The 14748-nt window shown below is 52.9% G+C and overlaps 5 protein-coding genes across 5 annotated transcripts; 3 read left to right on the forward strand and 2 right to left on the reverse strand.

Moving 5' to 3' along the window:
• Positions 1-5289: 5289 nt before the first annotated feature.
• On the reverse strand, positions 5290-6400 carry SETTUDRAFT_161688 (uncharacterized protein; the record flags this gene model as incomplete). Its single annotated transcript, XM_008028366.1, has 2 exons — positions 5290-6246; positions 6326-6400. 2 exons carry the CDS (start codon positions 6398-6400, stop codon positions 5290-5292), a joined length of 1032 nt encoding a protein of 343 aa, XP_008026557.1.
• A 1270-nt stretch (positions 6401-7670) lies between these two features.
• On the forward strand, positions 7671-9137 carry SETTUDRAFT_161689 (uncharacterized protein; the record flags this gene model as incomplete). Its single annotated transcript, XM_008028367.1, has 5 exons — positions 7671-8073; positions 8129-8275; positions 8328-8768; positions 8827-8948; positions 9003-9137. 5 exons carry the CDS (start codon positions 7671-7673, stop codon positions 9135-9137), a joined length of 1248 nt encoding a protein of 415 aa, XP_008026558.1.
• A 734-nt stretch (positions 9138-9871) lies between these two features.
• Positions 9872-10720, forward strand: SETTUDRAFT_161690 (uncharacterized protein; the record flags this gene model as incomplete). Its single annotated transcript, XM_008028368.1, has 2 exons — positions 9872-10229; positions 10296-10720. 2 exons carry the CDS (start codon positions 9872-9874, stop codon positions 10718-10720), a joined length of 783 nt encoding a protein of 260 aa, XP_008026559.1.
• A 1470-nt stretch (positions 10721-12190) lies between these two features.
• On the forward strand, positions 12191-12940 carry SETTUDRAFT_40015 (uncharacterized protein; the record flags this gene model as incomplete). The annotated part of the gene is made up of 3 exons (XM_008028348.1): positions 12191-12761; positions 12812-12900; positions 12926-12940. The coding sequence occupies 3 exons, from the start codon at positions 12191-12193 to the stop codon at positions 12938-12940; spliced, it is 675 nt and encodes a 224-aa protein (XP_008026539.1).
• Positions 12941-13602: 662 nt separating this feature from the next.
• SETTUDRAFT_151762 (uncharacterized protein) lies at positions 13603-14717 on the reverse strand (the record flags this gene model as incomplete). The annotated part of the gene is given in 2 exon segments (XM_008028369.1): positions 13603-14170; positions 14186-14717. The coding sequence occupies 2 exon segments, from the start codon at positions 14497-14499 to the stop codon at positions 13603-13605; spliced, it is 882 nt and encodes a 293-aa protein (XP_008026560.1). The 5' UTR covers positions 14500-14717.
• Between the last annotated feature and the right edge of the window lie 31 nt (positions 14718-14748).

Consider the following 14748-nt stretch of genomic DNA (forward strand, 5'->3'; position numbering starts at 1 on the left):
CCAGCACTCCTGCAGGTGGTTATGGCGGTGGCTACGGTGGTGGTTACGGCACTGGCTCCATGCCCAGCCCCAGCTCTTCTCCCTCTGTTCCTGAGGCTAGCGCCAGCTCGCCTGTTAGCTCTCCTGCCAGCACTCCTGCTGGTGGCTACGGAGGTGGCTACGGCGGTGGTTACGGCGGTGGCTCCCCCAGCCCTAGCTCTTCCCCCTCTGTTCCTAATGCCAGCGCCAGCTCTCCTGCCAGCACTCCTGCTGGTGGCTACGGAGGCGGCTATGGTGGTGGTTACGCCCAAGGCACTGGATACGTAAAGACCCCAGCTTCCTCTCCCTCTACTCCCGAGGCTACCGCCAGCACTCCTGCTGGTGGTTACGGAGGTGGCTACGGCGGTGGCTACGGCACTGGCTCCACCCCTAGCCCCAGCTCCTCTCCTTCCGTCCCTGAGGCTAGCGCCAGCACTCCTGCTGGTGGCTACGGCGGTGGCTACGGTGGTGGTTACGGCGGTGGCTCCCCCAGCCCTAGCTCTTCCCCCTCTGTTCCTAATGCCAGCGCCAGCACTCCTGCTGGTGGTTACGGAGGTGGCTACGGCGGTGGTTACGGCGGTGGCTCCCCCAGCCCTAGCTCTTCCCCCTCTGTTCCTAATGCCAGCGCCAGCACTCCTGCTGGTGGTTACGGAGGTGGCTACGGCGGTGGCTACGGCAATGGTTCCCCCAGCCCCAGCTCTTCTCCTTCCGTCCCTGAGGCTAGCGCTAGCTCTCCTGGAGCTGGATACCCCACCGGTGGTTACCCATACGGAGGCAAGCCTTCCCACTCCGCCCCCATGGGTACTGCCTACTCCGTCTCGTCCTCTGTTCCTGCGGGCGCCATGAGCACTCCTGGAGCTGGATACCCCACCGGTGGACACCCTGCCTCGTCGACTCCAGTCACCGACATGGTCACCAGCACCATCTACAGCACTGCTTACATCACCATCAGCAGCTGTGCCCCGACCGTCACTAACTGCCCGGCCCACGCCACCTCCGTTCTCACCAGCGTTGTCCCCGTTGGCACCACTGTTTGCACCGGGGAGAAGCCCACCCCTACTGCTGTTACTAGCACGTACCCCGTGTCTGAGGTGGCCAGCACCTACACCGAGACCCTCGTCTACACCATCGGTGTCGGTACCACCGCCCACCCCGTCACCACTGAGGTCACCACTGTTTCCACCTCGACCCAGTACTCGACCGTCGTCATCACGGTTCCTGGCCCCAAGCCCACCACCCCTGCCGGAGGTTACCCCACCGGAGGCCACCCTGGCGGTAACACTCCTCAGGACACTACTTCTTCTCCTTCTGGTGCCTACCCAACTGGCCCTGGTAACGGTCAGGGCTACCCTCCTAGCCCCGAAGGTATTACTGGCACTGTCAGCTCCACCTCTACCTCTACTAAGTACATCACAGTTAACAAGCCCACTCCCTCTGGCCCTGTCCACGCTGAGTCTATCCCCAGCACCCCTGCTGGTGAGGGCTGTGCTCCTGTCACCGTTACTGTGACCGAGAAGGAGACCGTTACCGTTACCGTTGGTGGCAACTACCCTGCCGGTACCCCCAGCTCTGGCACTCCCGGCTCTGGCTACCCTGGCTCTGGATACCCCAACACTCCTGCTGACACGACCTCTGGCATGCCTCCTTCCCCCACTGGCTCGTACCCCATCCCTAACAACGGCACCAACCACTACCCCACTGGCTTCCAGACCTCCACCAAGCCTAACATGGGCTACGGCACCGGTTACCCCGTCCCTGGCACCTCTACTCTTCCCAGCTTCACCTTCGTCTCCGGCACGCCCTCTTCCACTGTCCCCTCTGCCCCTCAGTCTACCCCTGCCAACAACTACGGAGGCGGCTATGCCACCTACTAAGCGGGTGACGCGCTCTAAATGAAGAGAGGCATGGCGGGTTGTCCGTGTCATGTGTATAGGATCACTTGATCCATTTTCTTGCCTACCTTGTCTGCCCATTGTATCAAGTCTCCTCAGACAGGGGCAGTGCGGTGGGTGGTTTCCTTTGTGGTCGATTTGAGAAAACCGGTCAGACAGTGTATGTGTGTAATCGACAATATATTGGCTGTCCTTTGCACACTCCATCCCTCGCATCTTGTCCGTGTTTGTCGCGCTTGGTCTATGGAAGGGCAATGAGCAACATGTCTCACGACTTCAATTGTTCCTAGACCTTTTTCCTTTGTTTGTACTGGTTGTCGAAAAGACCATCTGAACATGGCGTTTTACTCATTTATTTATCCAGCAATTTCTCTTCTTCTCAATTGATCCTTTGTGCAAACATAACTTTTGAATTCTCTTCTCCAAACTGGGTCTTTTTCTGAACCGTGATTGCCTCCTTCCAAGCTTTGCCTCTCTCTGCCTCTGCCTCTGCCTATGTGATGCAATAACCTTCTCTTGCCTCACGCCATTGCAATTTCCACTACTGACTGGCATGACTGACATGACTACAGTGCCGTCCCACCCCCCCGTAGCCGCGCAACCTGACATGGGGGGGGACAGCCTGGTCCACACACTCTCTCTCTCTTTGGGAAAAATACCCTGTGCCCACTTCCGCGCCACATGTGCCATGAGCCTTACGACCAAAGGGAGGGAGGGGCGTGAGCGGGGAACCCCCCTGGTGCCGTATTTCCGGGCCCTCCGCTCATAACTGGGGAGAGAGGGCAGCACACACACATGCACACACAAAATCGCCTAGTCTGCCGTATACTCCGCCCCCCCCCCCCGCCCCCCCCCCTTCTTTCATGGACGATGACATTCTCGGAGCCTGTTCGCCCAACCGCAACCGAGAGCGGCCGCATTCGTCCTTTTCGCCCAAGTTGACGCTTTCTTCTTTTGGGCACGCAGTTTGACCACTTTTTTTTTCTTCTTTTCTTCTTTCCCGGCATTGCCCGCCACCACCGTGTGTGTGTGCGTGTGTGTGTGCGTGTGTGTGTGCGTGTGTGTGTGTGTGTGTGTGTGTGTGTGTGTGTGTGTGTGCCAATTTTCTCTTTCTTTCTCTCTTTCTCTCTTTCTCTCTTTCTCTCACTGGGCCGCCATTTTTTTTTCATGCATGACATGACATATCGGCGTCTCCACATTCTTGACATGACACGGCGTGACTTTTCTGATTGATATTTTTTTCTTGTTTTTTTTCGGTTTTTATTTTTGATTTCATCTTTCTTGCATTCTTCTGCCATTTTGCTTCAGAACAAGACTGTGCTTTCAAACTTGGAACCCGCCACCTTGTACTTCTTCATCATTTATTTTATTTTTATTTTATGGGAAGGGGGGGAGTGTCTCCTGACATATTCACACTGATATTGCACATCCCTTCGTCATATCCCCAGGATATATCTCTGCTTTTTTTTACCTCCATTTTTTCCTTGAACCTTGCTGTTATACCCACCTAACCTAGGTTTGTCTATTTTTTTTTTATCTGCTGTGCGCAAGCTTTTTTGGGGGGTACTTTTCTTCCCGCATACACACGCATAGGACTGCGCCGCAAACGCTCTTGAATCAGTGGGTGAAGCCGGCTTTGTCACAGAGTCAGCGATATGCCTGGATGCCTTGCCCGCACTGCCCTCTCCCCCCTTCGTGTACATATTAAACCCACCATTTGTGCTGTCGCACGTCTTGTCATGCTAGCCGTGCGCGTCCTTTGTACTGGTACGTACCGTCACGCGTGGCCTCTTTGATTCCCCGCCGTTCCATGTCTCTTTTTACATGTGTTTATTTCTTTTTCTCCCCTCGTCTTTCCTTCTTTATGCGCCTCCGCATATCCCCTTGGCTTCCCGGACCATGCATCTGTGTTTTCCGTGCCGTAGCTAACACCGGCGTCGGCGTGCCATGAGTTTTCTTGTTCGCTCGCTCGTTCGCTCGCTCTCACTTCGGCTTTTCGCGCCGGCGGCCAGCGGCGCTTACTTTTACCCACCCCCTTTTTTTTTCTTCCTCTCTCGTCTTATGTATGTACGTGCCTATGTACACAACCGCCCATGAACACATCATTCGTACATAATATACACGTGCCCAACCCGTTTTGGGGGTGGTTTCCTCGTCAGCTCATGCGCAACAATCTAGATATCGTATTCGCCCTCATTCGATTGCGGGCGCACGCGCGGGCACTAGGGCGCTCTGGGACAAACTGGAAATCTTCCCGATATTATTCAGAGGGGGATCCCATGGCTGCGTGGATGGATGGATTGACCGACCGACCCGTGTTTTTTGTTGGTTTTTTCTTTTGCTGGGGTAGCCCTCGTTTGTGCAAAATCAATATTACTCGCAAGCTTTCTTTCACTTAGGGGGCTTTTTTTTCATAAGTCAGTCAGTCTGTCTGTCAGTCTCTCCCCCTTGGCATAATAAGCCTTTGGAGACGGACAACTAGGTTCTTAATCACGTCCTGGTTTCTGCTGTTTGTCGTTCCTTTGTCTTCGTCATGCTCTTCTCTCCACGTATATAGGGCCACAAGTATTTGTTTCACCAAGGCTCCCCCCTGCGAGTCGTCGGCATTTCCCATACTCGGTCGGGGGCAAGCCTGGACTTGGATCCCCCGGCCTTTTTTTTCAAGTGTATGACGTGCTATGGAGCTATTATTACACCTGGTATTCTCGAACATGGCTGTCTTCCTATTTTTTCGTCATTTTTGCCGTCGTCATGGTCGACGTCGTCGTTGCCAAGCTTTGCAATGCGTTATCTCATTTCCTTTGTGTAAGCCGTACAACTACGGTCGTACCTCGGGCGGTAGGGTCATGCAGTGAAGTTTGTTTTTAGGGGGGCCATGCCACAGCGAAGCTTTCAGGCGACGAGCCGTCGGCGGGAGGCGCTGCGAACGCGTGTGCAGTGCGGTGCCGGGCGTTGATCATGCAGGTACGCGCTCATGGTCATGATGATCAATGGATATGGCGTGCGTAGTAGAATCACGATGGGCGTGATGGCCAGTAAGGGTGTGACGCGTCATTGGTGGATCTGCATACGTTACTCCTTTCGCAATCCGCGTGTCATTATTCCCTCAGTGGAGCCGCGCTTGCGCTGCTGCAGTTCACGCCAACGCCGTGCCATTTGTTCGTGTTTATTTCCATGGTGGCTTGACAGGTCGCTAGTTGATATCGAGCGACTGTGGAAAGACTTGCCTATTTCCAATTCTATAAATACAGCGATATAGTACATTTCCTAGTATGGTAAGAGAAACGGAGCGGTGCAATCTAGGGATACGGTAGAGGGTTTCCTTTCCCACATCTGGCGCCTGCGCATCTTGACAACACCGAAATTGTTCCTCGAAGCATCAATAGTAATCGCCTCTCCTTCCACCGTAGCCCGAGCGACTTCGCGCCCAATATGAATAATATGTGGAGTAATCCCTTTCACCGGACAAGCCTAGTTGAGGAGCGATGTTGACGTAGCCATCCTCGTTCCTCGCCAGACCTTTGGTGTTTATGTCACCAAGTTTGCCCGGCAAGTTTGTATCTTCCTGCCATGTGGCACGGCAGTACGGGCATGTCGTCTTACCCTTGGATGCAGCCTTCCAGTTCTGCATACAGCTCCTGTGTACATTGTTTCCACAGCTAGCCTTACAGTAGTCAATGTTCTCCTTGTTGTCAAGATCGTCGTAACAAATTGGACATTCGCCCTCGATAGGTTTGCGGTTGCCGTCTTCGCCTTGCTTCTGTGTGCCGTCCTTTCCATTCGTCCCGACTCCTGGAATTGGTGGAGCGTTCTGGAAGACTTCACGCAGCTCGGAGCTGAGGAGAGCCAACTGATAGGCAATTTCCTCGCGTGCCCTCAACACCCGCAGCATGACGTAGACAATGTGCTTGCATTGATTGCCCTTCTTCGCATGCGGACAGTCGCAAGACGGCTCGCGGTCTACCAGGACTGTGTAGACATTGCCTGTCGTGCCTGCTATGATGACTTTCTCTTCGGGTGTATCGTCGCTCCCGCAGCGCTCACGCGAGAGCACCGTTAAGCGCTGCGTAAGAGCCCTTTCCTTTACAGTGAGGTAGCTTTGTGTTGCGCTTCTGCGAAAGGTTGTACCCCGCTTCTCCTCAACGGATCCATTGGTGTTGCGCTTGCTCTTCTTCGGGGCGGGCTGCGCAGGGGGAGAATCTTGTGTAAGGTCGATGACTTCCACCATCTGGTTTGTTCCGGGCAGCGATTGGAATGCGACAGGGAAAGAACCATATTCGCTGCTGTAAGGTGTGCGTTGGGAGACCCTGGTAGTACCAGATGACGACGGTGGGTACTGGACAGGCGCGTCGCGATAGCCGCTGGGGCAGGGCGCCAGTTTGCGCTTCCGCGTTGGGGGGTTACTCGCGTGCGACATTGCGCTTTGGGGAACCGGGATCTGTGTTTTCACAAGAAAGCTGGTTGAAATCAATTGAGCAAAAAACGGTCATGAGCTTGGACAAGGAGGCGCGATGGTGACAATGTGAGCAGAGTGCGTGGGAGATGAGGTGTGGCGATAGGTATCGATAAGCTGTCTCGAAACAGCCACGAGTCCACGTGATGACGTAGGTAGTTGGGCCGATCTCCTACGTCAGTGAATGCATTCTTGCTACCACTACATGCGGGATACCATTGGCATAACTCCCAAGCAATGATCACAATAGATAACAAAGTTTGTTTTCCTTCAATCAGACAAAACCCATTGAGATTGGATGCCGTCCGCCCATCACCACGCGCAAAGTCTGGAAGCGAAAGCAGCCTTTGTTCAAAGCCGACTGGCTCATATCTTTGCCCTTTGAGTAAGTCTCACATGGCGCGTTTTCTATGGTTTCGAGATGATTGTTGATATCATGTATATTGCATGCCAGATGGGTGACTGCAATGGCCAGCGATAAGTGTCGACCGTTGACGACTTGCAAGAGAGTGGACAATCAGTCTCCCGCCGTTCCAATTGGGCAGCCCCTTCTCGCAATCAACATTCTAAACCCTAGCTTTGTTCTTTATCTTGTTTACATTGAACTTATGTCAACACCTTTATGTTTGCATGGTTCGCTAAGCACACAAAGGGACCCAATGGCAGTTCTGCATGATATGTTTGGCCAGCCGACCCAGATATTGGAGACTAACGCAATGCCCTTCCATATTTTCAATTTCCCATCAGGAGCGCATGATTACACCTGCACTGGAAGCGGCAACTGTGGCCTCATATCTTGACTGCCCTGGCACCATGGAGTCACTGATCTCGACTTCCATCGTTACCGTCTTTGCAGGAAGGGGCTTTTTACACAACAACTGTCTTCATCTTCCAAGTATAAAAACTGTCCCACGGCGACTCTTTTTCCATATACAATGAGCAACCCCAACACAACAGCGGCTGGGCCTGGCAAGGGGGACACTGTGGTTCGAGAGCGTTCTTTACCACAGCCATCATCACCACCGTCCGACTGTGAAAGACAAAACATACCAGGCGCGGAAGACGATGTATTCGGTGATGAAGAAGGTGCCGAGATACAGTACAAGACGTGTAAATGGTGGTATGTTTTCTACGCCATCCCCACCTGCATCATGTGTGCAAGCACCGCATCCGATCGAAGGCACTTTGCACAGCTTAGCATTCTCACTTTCATTTTACAACGCATCACTGACCTAAAGTCACAGGAATGCAGGCATTCGTAAGCTCTCTCCCCCATTCCAGCCACCCTACTCTAAAACTCTCGAGTCATGCTCGCCGAAAATGTTTCGCTGGGCGTCCTTGCACTTCCTCAGGCTTTAGCCATCCTCGGTATCGTGCCAGGCATGCTCTGCATATGCCTCCTAGGAATCATCGCCACATACACCGGCTATCTGGTTGGCGAATTCAAACTTGCGCATCCATCAGTGCAATCGTATGCGGACTGCGGGCAGCTCATCAGTGGGCCCCTGGGCTACAAAGTGCTTGCTGTTGGGCAAGTCTTGGTGCTGGTGTTCATCGTGGGTGCACACATCCTGACGTTTGCTGTTGCTATGAACGCAATGACTGATCATGCGACTTGCACGATTGTCTTCAATATCGTTGGGTTGGTTGTTTCCTTTGCGCTGGGGCTGCCGAGGACGTTCAAGAACATCAGCTACTTTAGCATATTCTGTGAGTGCAGAGCCGGAAAAGGCAAGAGAAGATGGGCATGCTGACCAGTCTACAGCTTGCGCTTCGATCATCGTAGGTGTCACGGTGACCATGATTGCCATTGCTATCCAGAAGCCAGACATGAACAACATGGTGGTTGTACGACCTGACGTACCGCTGGTCAAAGGACTGGCACCTGTGATGAACATTGTGCTGGCTTACAGTAAGTACATGAGTCTTGATTCACGACGCGAATCGAAGCTGACTCTCGGTAGCTGGGCACGTTGCTTTCTTTTCTTTCGCGTCTGAACTCAAGGATCCACGCGATTTTCGCAAGGCTCTCTTCTTTGAGCAAGGCATCGCGGTATCCTTCTACCTGCTCATTTCGGTGGTCATATACTACTACGCTGGTCCCCTCGTGTCCTCTCCCGCGTTAGGTTCCGCATCGCCTCTGGTTAGCAAGATTTGCTTTGGCATAGCAATCCCCACCATCATTGTTGCGGGTGTTGTTAATGGGTCGGTGGCGACCAAGTACGTGTACCTCCGGGTGTGGAAGGGCACCAACGTAGTACACACCAACAGCTGGAAAAGCTTGGGCAGTTGGTGGGCGATTTGCTCAGGGGCATGGCTGGCAAGCTGGATCTTGGCTGAAGCCATCCCGAATTTCAATTTGCTGCTGGGCTTGATTGGGGCCCTCTTTGGGAGCTGGTTCAGCTGTAAGTTGCCGGGAGAAACTTTCTTTTGTGACTGATGACGGCACACTGACATGGACAGACGCGCTGCCTCCACTGCTCTGGCTGTGGCATAACAAAGTGAATGGAAGGCTGTTCTCGTCGAAGCGGCAGGCCGTCTTCACGGTTCTCAACAGCTCAATCGTCGTGCTGGGCATGGCTATTGTAAGTCTCTTTTCTTGCTGCTTGACGCGGCGCGCAGCTGATTTGGTGTGGCAGTTTGGGCTGGGCATGTGGTCATCGGGATGGACGCTGCATCATGGCTCTGGCGGCAAGGTGTTTTCTTGCGAGAACAATTGGCATCCGGTCAGTTGGGTAGCGGGAGGTACTGCTGAGGGCACCGCTGAAGGATGAGTCCTGGCGGCTGGGATGGATGCTGGGTCTTGGTTGTTGGAGGAGGGGGGGCGCCATGTTCGTGCCTCCGGGTTCTGGCCAAGGGATGCTTCTGAAACGCAAATACGCAAGAGCTTGCCACAGGTGGCACGCTGTGTATGTAGTGGTTAGCCATGTCGAAGCAATGCACTGCAGTCTTCTGTGGGCGGGCTGGCATGGGTGGGCTGAATCGGTACAGGGCGGGAACGGAGCTATGACGCGACCGGGGACATGCTTCTTGCGTTGCAGTGCATCGGCGCGCACCTCTCGACTCCTCACTTCACGAGCCAATAATATGGCGCTGGCTACCCCAGTGCTGTCCAGAACAAGCGCTTTCCGACGAACAGACGCAGGCTCATGTAATCTGGCTAATGTCAATAGGGACGAGAATGCCAAGTGAGGAGGCTGGACGACCTGGCCTCGGGGGTCAGATCACCATGGGCCACATCTCCTCGTTACCCTGTTGATTAGCTCTTATCGCACTGCTAACTGCTTGTTACCGGCGACGGCTGACGGCAAATTGTGCGATTCCTGCTCTTGCGACGGTGGTACTACAGGCTGCTAGTCCGTTCTGCCTCGATTCCACCCACTGTCCTACCTTGCTTCACGGGCGCCCAACCCCGAGCTTCCCACTGCCCAACTCTCCCCTGGCCGAGCGTGATACTGCCTCGCGACACTGACGCGACCGCGACTCCAGCCCTTGACACCCTCCCGCCATGCCTGTCGAGCTTCGGAAGCGCAAGGCGGCGCCCCCCGCGCCCGCTCCTCCAGCAAAGAAGAAGGCCCCCGCAAAGGCCAAAAAGGCCGAGAGCGACAAAACCGTGGCCGAAAAGGTCCAGGACGCCGTCGCCGACAAGGTCGAGGCCGTCAAGGAGGCTGTTGTTGGCAAGACCAACGGCGCCTCGACGGCTGCGCCTAGCGGTAAGCCCAAGGTCGGCGACACAATTGACCTGGCTTCCTTTGGCGGAGACATCGAGACCAACGATGGCGACAAGACGACGCTTGCGAAGCTTGTAGAGGAGAGCAAGGGCGGCGTGGTGCTGTTCACGTACCCCAAGGCCTCGACCCCTGGATGTAAGTCGCGTCGCCCTTATCGCGTCCACATGGCAGCCGACTAACGCGAGAGAAAAAAACCTCCAGGCACAACACAAGTGTGTCTCTTCCGCGACTCGTACACGCCCCTCACTGCTACCGGCTTCTCCATCTATGGTCTTTCGTCCGACAGCCCCAAGGCCAACACGACCTTCAAGACCAAGCAGAAGCTGCCCTACACATTGCTCTGCGACCCCGCCCAAACCCTCATCTCCGCCATTGGCTTCAAGAAGGCGCCCAAGGGCACCACCCGGGGCGTCTTTGTCGTCAACAAGGACGGCAAGGTCTTGGCAGCTGAGCCCGGTGGTCCCGCTGCTACCGTCGAAGTCGTCAAGAAGCTGGTCGACACCAAGGACGCGGCCCCAAGCAATAAGGACGCAGACGACAAGGACCAGAAAGAGGACAAGGAAATGGCCGACACGGCAGGTGAGGTTGCTGATACCGCCGCCAAGGTGGATAGCACTGCTGCTTGATAGAGAGAGAGAAAGCCTCCTTTTTTTCCCACCCAAAACATACTCGTCTGCGGTTTACGTTTGCCTGCCTGCCTCTCTGCCTGCCTCTCTGCCTGTATTCTCTGTTGATGTTTGACGGTAATCGCTGGAAGAGTTTCCTTTTTTTTTTCTTGTTTTGGCTAATATGAAAAAAATTGAGTCGTGTTACAAATCCAGTATGAGTGAGAGAAAACGTGGTTGTTTAGTTACTCTTGTCTTGTGTTTTGCATATTTCCTGTCCTTGAGTTCGAATTGTGATTGAGCGCTTCTGAGGCACTACGTTACAGTTTACGTTGTCTTTGTAATTGCCTCTGCGGATCATATCGAGGAGAGAGGTATACTATACACGTGATCATTTATATATACAGTGAGGTTTGTAAAGGGAAAAAGTCTCTTTGAAGCATAGCTAGTATCTGGTATGTCAATTTCACTGCAAGCTCGTTCTTAATCCCACTTTATCATCTAAGAACTTGAACTTATTTCTTGTCAAAGATTATCGAGTATGGCTATGACGATGACTGAATGACTACTAGGAATGGGTAAAGCAAGAGCAGATGAAGGGGTCTGCTATCTAAGGGAGATTAGAGAAAACACCAACTTCGAGTCAGGCTCCAAATGGGATCCAGAATGCAATCACGAGGTGGTTATGACCGAGGTGTGCTGGGAATGACGTACACTGCTCACAAGGCTGAAAAAAACACACACACACACACACCAGAACTCTCCCTTGTATAGTGTCCAAACCACACTTGCATAATATGACAACAACATGTGGCTCTATACAGCCCTTGCTCTCCACCATTATCAGACGAGCAGAGCCTCGGGTTTTCGCTAATGGCACCAGTGACTCCATGTGGATTTGATACGTTGAAATGGTTTTTATGTTGAGAACTGAGGGGGTGGGGGGGGATAGGAGAATAGTTCGAGCGGCTCTACACCCATAATCCGTCATTGCTGACCTCTTTGCCTTGTGGATGTAGGTGGCTGTGCACCGGTACGCCTGGGTACGTTGATTGGAATCGGACTGTGTCAGCCTACACCTAATCCTGGTGGAAAGATGGCCCCTTCTTTGCATATGCAGTGGCTTTGCTTCGGGCATCCTGCAGCTAGCGTCTGCGGGCTTCTGCCATAGCGTAGCTGTGCAAAAGGTTGTCTTCAACCCCCAATGTGACATCGAGATCAGTTTACAGCGAACCATGTGGCGCAGCACCTTACAGAATATGCATCTGTTGAGTAAAATCTGGTCAGCCTTGACGACTACGCAACCCCCTGTTTGGTCCTTCTGCTAAGCCTGCATCGACTGGATCCCAGACCTTTTCCTCACTTCAGCCGCATGACGATGCGTTACGATACTTCGCCCCGCTCAACCAGACAGCATTCTTCTTCTCTCCCTTGACTGGGCTTGATCGTAACCTCATCTACCTCTCGAGCTTCACAGCTCAACCCACGACAATGGACAAACAAAAATGGCGTAAGCGCCTATGCGCTCGGTACAAGAATTGCAAAAACTTTTGGAAACATCAGCTTCCGTCTACAAGTTCTCCATCCGATGACACTCGAACTCGCTTCGGTTTCACGCGAATCTTGACGCCACCCCATAAGGATGAAGATTACCAGAGGGAGGTCAACATCGCCATCAGAGATGGAGATGGCTCGCCTTGGTCAGGGTTTCATCTTGGAGTTGCCTTGGTCGATACTCAGTCCGAATACAACTTGGTCAGTGCACAGTTTCTCAGGGTCATCGGTGTACAATGGAAGCAGTCTCCAGACGACGCAAACATACTTCAGATGGATGAAACAAGAATCGTGTGTTTGGGCGAGATCGATGGAAGATGGCGCGCTACGGAAGCCAAAAGGGGGGCTCTTAACTTCCGACCGCGCTTTGAGATTTCTACTTTCAAGGTTGTCGAGCTGTCGACGTTTGATATCATAATCGGACGCCAGACCATCAATGAGTGCGGCATACTGGTTGTGAACCGCCATTACCTCGGTGCGTTCCGGACCGTTCCAGTCCGTGTCGACTGTAAGCTTATCTCCTTGGTAGTAAACGTCTGATTATTGACATTTGCACAGCAGCTAGTACTCTCATCAAGAAGCAGCAAGCGGTTGAGGAGAGAAGAAAGAAAGAACAAGAAGAGCTGAAGAAGTACGAAGAAGAACAGGTACGTGGCTTCTCAACTGGACCAGGAAAGCATATACTGACCTCCCAAGAAGCGAAAGAAGAAAGCTGCTAAGCCCCCATCCTCTTAGCTATGTACACTGTTGTCGAACCGTGGACACAATTTGTGGATCAAAGATACCAGGCTACGGCCAAACGTTTATCCCTTGAGCATGGTCCAATGTGAAAGGCGACATATCCGCTGCAGCAGAGCAGAACCAACGATCGGGGAGAGATGCAAGCGTCCATTTGCTTTCATACTTGGCGTGAGGCGAGCGCAATTTAAATTGCCAGCGGAGCGCTGAAGGACAACCCCCCACTTCAAAGTCCGTGGCGCAAACATGCGTCACGCAACCTTTGCCTGGGCAACATGTTACCCCACCGTTTTTTTAATAATAATATCCTTGATAGCATGGTTATTGCGGCGTTTATAATCAGCGTTCAAGTTTTCTTGCATTATATTTCAAGTCAAGAGGAGGAGTGGAGCGACTGGCCGGGTTGCACAGCGGCCACGATATATCAGGTACATTTACGAATCTATCTTCACTTCTCCGCTTGCTGATACCCCCCTGGACCTGCACAACAAGCCACTAAAAGAACTCTAGCCGTCTGCAACACGATCAGACCCGACGAAAACAACCTGTATAGCGGCAAAACTAGGATCTGGTTAGACTTGGATTGTCAGGACTCTGACCTGTGAATGTACTTACGCGGCTGTAATGGCAAACACTTCGGCGCGTTTCGCATTGGCCAGTGCCATCAAGCATACGGATACCAGGACGTTGAAGCCAGCAATGATTCCAAGTCGAGCGGACATGGAATGAACTCGGTACAGCACTGCGATGGATGCTATCGGGATAAGAGACGCGAGGATACTGGTAATCCAATACGTGACGCGATAAACCGTACTATCCTCGTACCCAACGACACCATGAACTCGCGAGGGCTTCATGAGCCGAGTGCAGCCACATCTGAAGAGCATGCCAATGGTGCTTTCTGCTGCCCATGACGAGAAGGCATCTTTCTTCGCACGAGGGCATAGAGTAATCAAATCTGGGCTTTGAGATTTGCGGTAGCACGCAGAGCCCCAGACGCTTGCATCGTCGCCGTTCAACGCGTCCTCGCCCATTTCTGGGGAATGAAGATAGTCTTGCATGTGATGAAGGTCCCACGTACCAGGTTTAGGGTACTTGAGAATCTCTGCTTGCTGGATCAATGCATCATCTAGCTGATATGAGCATGAGAATTTGATTTTTTTTGTCTTCTGATTATGGCTCTACATACTGTACTCTTTGAGCAAGTCCCGGATTCTCAAGATCAATGCTTGCTGCTCGCCGGCCTCAGTGCCCTCTGACACTTTGAGCCACCGCCAGTCCAGCGCGTATTTCGACCGTTTCTCCGAAGGATTGCAGTGATCCTCCAATTGGCATCTTCTCAGCTCCTTCTTCAGATACACCAACTCAGCCTGCATGTACAGAAGATTCTGGGCATTCAGAGCGCCAAACCTGCGGAATATGGCGACTTCGGGCAGAATCTCCATTTTCGCGGCCAGCTTCGGATACCCGATAACATATTGCTGTAGCGTATCTTGCGGATGAAGCATGTTTCTTTAGTTGTTCAAGAGATATTGGCGTCTTTCCGATGGCAAGCTAGATCCGCCATGATGTCCATATATCTCACATACAGCATGTCGGCCTGCAAAAGAAATCGCACTCTGCAGGTAATACAGTGTGCCCTGCACGACAACTAACATCTGCATGTACATGTTGTGTAGGTCAGAATGAAGCCGCAGGTGGCTGCCTCGTGCATCAGGCTGAAAATCCCTCTGACGAGGTCATTAGCACATTTTACC

This window comes from Exserohilum turcica, assembly GCF_000359705.1.
Source record: "Exserohilum turcica Et28A unplaced genomic scaffold SETTUscaffold_24, whole genome shotgun sequence".
In the NCBI taxonomy this organism is placed as follows: Eukaryota; Fungi; Ascomycota; class Dothideomycetes; order Pleosporales; family Pleosporaceae; genus Exserohilum; species Exserohilum turcicum.